At 40.3% G+C, this 5591-nt stretch overlaps 1 protein-coding gene across 1 annotated transcript; it reads right to left on the reverse strand.

The window, feature by feature from the left end:
• Nucleotides 1-2360: 2360 nt before the first annotated feature.
• On the reverse strand, nt 2361-5130 carry RNF7 (ring finger protein 7; the record flags this gene model as incomplete). Its single annotated transcript, XM_014593192.1, is given in 2 exon segments — nt 2361-3263; nt 5083-5130. Coding segments are annotated over 2 exon segments (167 nt in total), but the record flags the coding sequence as incomplete, so codon positions are not given.
• Nucleotides 5131-5591: the final 461 nt, after the last annotated feature.

Consider the following 5591-nt stretch of genomic DNA (forward strand, 5'->3'; position numbering starts at 1 on the left):
ACTAGTAAAATTAAATTCAACATCATTTAATCAAATGGAAGAAAACCGGATAAATTTTAACTTCTGTGTTAGCCGTAAACGCCACAGCATGTTCCGAGGAATGACACGCAGCAAACTTTCAGATGGCTATGCAGAGCTGCGACCGCCCCAGGACAGGCAGGGGCAGGGCTGCTCGGCTCTGTGTCCACCGACGGCCCCGATGCTGACGTACAACATAAAACGGGCTGTCAGGCGGCGGGACTGGGGTATCGTCTGTGTGGAAAACCAACTTTCCACCACCATCTTCCAGGTTTCATTTACATCTGTTACACTGACTAATGTAACCTGACACTACTTCGGGCTTCACTGTAAAGCTCAATATTTGGTTCATATTTTCTGTAACTTTTTTTTTTTTAAGAGATTTTTGCTATAGGGTGTCTGTACGTGCCAGAAACAGAAAGAAAGGTGAGAGATAACCCCTAGGAGGGATGGCCATGCTGCAATCCTTTCCCTTCCCTTCTCTCGGATGCACATGTACCTGGCGTGAGTTTTAAGCTGCAGGGTCTGGGACTCAAACCACCATGGTCGATTACGTGGGAGTCCAGCGACGTAACCATTATGCTATCTGCTGGTCCCAGATGTAATTTTTTTAAAAGGTCAAACAAAGGACCATCAGGTGGCATGGTGGGTTAAGTGTGCTGGACTCCCATATGGCCAACTGCAGTTTGAGTCCCTGCTTTTTCTTTTGGAGAGGTTTTTGCTATAGGGTGTGTGCGCATGCTAGACAGACAGCGATAAATCACCCCCCCGGGGGGATGGCCATGCAGCAATCCCTTCTCCTCCATTCTCCTCTCGGGATCTTGGGCTCGCACGCACACGTGCCTGGCGTGAGTTCAAGCCACCGGGTCCGGGACTCGAACCGTGGTAGACTACGTGGGAGTCCAGTGACATAGCCATTACGCTAACTGCTGGTCCCACAACTTGCTTTCTCATTCTCTCTGTGTCCTTCTCTGATCCAATTTAAAATAATAAAAAAAAAAAAATGACATAAAATAATTCTTTAAAAAAACAGGTCAAACAAAACATTACTGAAATAGTTCACTGCACAAAGATACACACAATTAAATGGCCAAACCTATTTAATTTTTCAACATAAAGACACGTGTAAAAAATATACATAAACAAAAATTTCCAAATAAATCTGATTTAAAAAGCAAGCACTACAGGGTTGGCAGGTGGTGTGATGGTTATGGTGCTGAATCTCACATGACCAACTATGGTTCAACTCTCAGACCTGGTGGCTTGCTTTCTCACTCCCTCCACCCCACCCCCACGAGTCTTTCTCTGGTCAAATTAAATAATAAATAAGATAAAATAATTCACTTTTAAAAAAGCAGGCACTATGAAAACATACACAATTTTAAACTTTTTATTGTATTACATTAAAAAAAATGATGTGTCTACGTCTCTTAGAGTCAGAATGACAACTCCCAAATCTGAAGATGTGAATATTTAAGTTTATGGTTTTTGTCTACTTTTAAAAATGAGCTGCAGAGAGGGAGGGAGAAAACACCTCCGAAGGGGTGTGGTCACGCCACAACCCCTTCTCCTCCATCTCTCCACTCTGCTGGGATTTGGAGCAGGCACACACATGCCAGGCATGTTTTTCAAAGTCACAGGGTCTGGGACTTGAATTGCTTAAAGCTGGCCCAAGGCTTTTTTTTTTTTTTTGAGAGAGATTTTTGCTACAGGGCATGTGCACTGGTCGGAGAGACAGGAAGTGAGAAATCACTCCCAAGGAGGATGGCCATGCTGCAATCCCTTCTCCTCTTGGGATTTTGGGCACACATGCGTGCACACACGCCTGCAGTTGACCACGTGCCGGTGATGTCACCATTATACCATCTGCTGGTCCCGGTTTTTATCTTTTAAATTCATATCAGTAGCTTCTATTACACAAGAATACAAAATAAAATTGTGGTCTAAATTATTATAAAATAATCTCTCCTAAATGTGAATGGGATTGATGAAATACATGTTTTTTCTTCTACTAACATGTTTCCAGGTAATAAAGTTTAAATTCTTTATTGCCAAACAAGTTTATGAATTTTTAAAAATTGAATGTTGGGGTCAATAGGTGGTATAGTGGTTAGAGTGCTGGATTCCCACATGGCCAACCACAGTTTGAGTCCCGGACCTGGTGGTTTGCTTTCTCACTTACTCTTTTTCTGTCTTTGTCTAGTTAAACAAACAAACAAGATAATAATAATAGCAAGTAAAAGTAAATAAATAATTAAAAAAAAATCATTTACTGTGCACATTAGTTTATTAACATAAGTTAGGTTGTACATGAAACTGCAATAATGACCATTCAACTAAGGTCAAGGTAAATAGAATAAACCATTTATTAGAACATGATAAAATAAACTTTTTGAACCAAAGCTACAACGGTAAACTTTTTCCCTTGTTAACACAGTTCAATCACAACATAATCTAACCAGAGCTAGAGAACACTTCCGTCCTTCCCACTCAATGACTGAACGGTGATGCGAGCGAAGACCCGGGTTTTCTTGATGAGTCAGACGTAACTTGGAGGACAAGCGAATCTCATTTACCCAGAAGTTAAATTTTATTAATATTTATCCTGCTCACTGGTCCGAATTGAAAATTCTCAAATATAGACGTCATGGATCATCCTCCCTTCCCACCAAAAGTAAGTATCAGGAACAAATTAAGGATAAGGATTTAAACTGCACTTTGTTACTATTACATTCTCTGTTTAACTGGTCAACCATGAGCGTGCACAAAGTTCTCTGAATGAACGGCCTCCACAGCCCCCGCCTACAAACCGGTGTATTATAAAGGCCATTCCATTTGGAGCTTGCTCCTTTTTTTTTTTTAAGCACTTCTGAGCAGTGTGTATGACACACACTACAGAGGTAGGAAAGACGATCTTTAATAAATTACCTTCTTAATTGTAGAGGATTTCTGAAAATAAACTGAGAAACGTTAAGCCAGGCCTCGCGGAGTCCCAAAGGCCCACAGGCCCGTGGCCTCCTACGTGAAGAGTGGACTCCCTGGAGTGTTCCGGCTTTCTCAGGGCACTTGGTAACCAGCTGTACCAGGGCTCTCCTGGATAACTGCACCAAGGACGCTTCCTCGCTCTCACTTGCCGATTCTCTGGACCACCCAGTCCTGCTGGCAGAGAGGGCAGCGATTGTTCTGTTTCACCCACAGGGACATGCAGCAGTTATGGAAGGAATGATTACATTCTCCCCAGACCACTGAAAGAAAGAAGCGTTGGTATTAGGTATTTTTAACTTGAATTATTAAACTCAAAGTTACAGCAATTTTACACTATGATTAACAGTCATGGTTTGTACACCCCTATTCTAGAATCAAAGGGTCATTTGACGACCTCCAGTTGCGATGTAATGTCATGTGCTTGCTGTCCTCCTGAAGTCTGGAGGTGGAAGGATTTGAGCCTTCCTTAGATCTCAGATTTCTGTCATGCAAAGACCTCAGAGATCTTTTGGTCTCTATTTTATTAACAAATATTCTCCCAACTTATCTGCCAAGATATAATGTGTGTGTGCGTGTGTGCACGTGTAATCAGTGAGAGATAGAGACAGACATAATGAGAGGGAAAGCGAGAAATCAACTCCCTGGGGATGGAGGGGATGGCCACTCTGCAATCCCTTCTCCATTCTCCTCCTGCAATTTTAGGCATGCATGTACATGCATCAGAGTGAATTTCAAGCTTCCAAACCTAGGACTTGAACTGCAGTTGGCCATGCAGGAGTCCAGTACTTTAATCGCCACGGCACCTGCTGGTCCGGATGATATACTTTTAAATGTTATCGGTTCTACAACTTTTAAATTCTTTTCTAGAAGTGCTAAACTGTGTTAACTCATCTATAAGCAGTTCAATTTTTCAGGTGACAAATGAACAAACAAAAATTCCAAGTGGCTGGCTAGAAAGAGGTCTTCGTGATTAAACAAAGCGGCCCAACCCTCATCATTCACAAATTAGTATTTTTTTTAAACAAGCAGCATAAAAGCAAAATTTTAAACCAAGGGAAATCACCCACAATGTGGAATATGATCTCCAATCTGGGATTAATCTGTCCCTTGCTGGACCAACTCAATGGATCAAGATTAAATGGGAAAAAAAGGGGAGGGGAATCTTATGAAAATTGCCTGTCAAGGATAGAAGCAAGGGGGAGATTTTCTAAGTGTTTCAATGAGAAACAAAATTTGGTCAATACTGTGTAAATAATTAGTAAAGGTGTAGTAAATCATGCAAATCCAAACTCCAAAGTTAACCTTTAATTCTAGGAATATCCAAATAGATAGCAATCTACAAGTGTTGGTATCAAGAAACAGGACATCAAAACCTCTGAACAGCTTCAAGTACTTAGCCCAAGTAGTCAACTCTTATAATCTAAGACTATGAGGAAAAATAATTTCAATACAAGAACTACATTCCAAAAAACATATTCAGGGGGCTGGCAGGTAGCGTGGTGGCTAAAGGTGCTGGACTCCCACATGGCTGACCACGGTTCGAGTCCTGGGCCTGGCAGCCTGCTTTCTCACTTTCTCCCTCGTTCTGTTCTCTGTATCTCTCTGGTCAAATTAAAAATATAGAAATAAATAAAATTAAATAAATAATTATTAAAAAAAACATACTCAGGACTTAAGAGTTCATTTTACTCCAGTTGAAAAGTTAAATACTATATTGTAAGTATATGGAAATCCGAAATTCTTAATTAGAACCAAAACTGGTAATAAAATCAAGATTCAAGTGAAGTTTTAACAAAATATTTTGTAGTTTTCTTAACAGAAGATAATTTTTTGATTGCCAAAATGCTTATTATGACCATGTCTGAAATACACAACCAATTCTAATTACAGCAATAAAAGATGTTCAGATTCCTTCCACTAAGGTCTTTTGAGAACCCACACATTTTATATTAATAATAGATCACTGCTTTACAGTTTGTTTTTGTGTATTGATAAAGTCAGTCTTAATTGCAAATTCAAACATCCCCACTGAGAAAAAGCCTCCAGTTGAAAAAGCAAGAGAAAGAAATTACAACATACCAACGCAATCCTCTTGTTTGTTTTCAGCTTGACATCTAAGACAGGCATCTAAAAGCAAACAAACAGCAACCTCTCATTCTCGATGCTCGGAAGGAGTTTAAAAACCCCATACACTTCAAAGTCAAGAAAAACCCTACGGTTAGAGATGGAGATAAGTCAGACTCATACTATTAATTTCTCATCTGAACATATCTAAAGAGGAATAAGTACAAGGCATTCTACTAATTGACTTATGGCCAGGAGCTAGGGTTAACAACCCTGTTTTCATAAGCTCTGATAAAAAGATGTCCTGACAGCAGCATCAGAGAAAACCATAGAGAAAAACATGCCATATTCCTTCACTTGCATTAGAAGTTACTGGGCTCACACAGGGCAACCGTAGTAGTTTTCAAGACACTTTTCTAAATAAGCAATGCGTCTACACTGGCATGTGCTTACATCTATGTAAAGCAACCCTAGAAGGGTGCCTGAGAAACCAGCAATAAAGTTTCCTGGGAGAGGACTGATTG

Source organism: Tupaia chinensis, unplaced genomic scaffold, assembly GCF_000334495.1.
Source record: "Tupaia chinensis unplaced genomic scaffold, TupChi_1.0 Scaffold139833_1, whole genome shotgun sequence".
Lineage (NCBI taxonomy): Eukaryota > Metazoa > Chordata > Mammalia > Scandentia > Tupaiidae > Tupaia > Tupaia belangeri.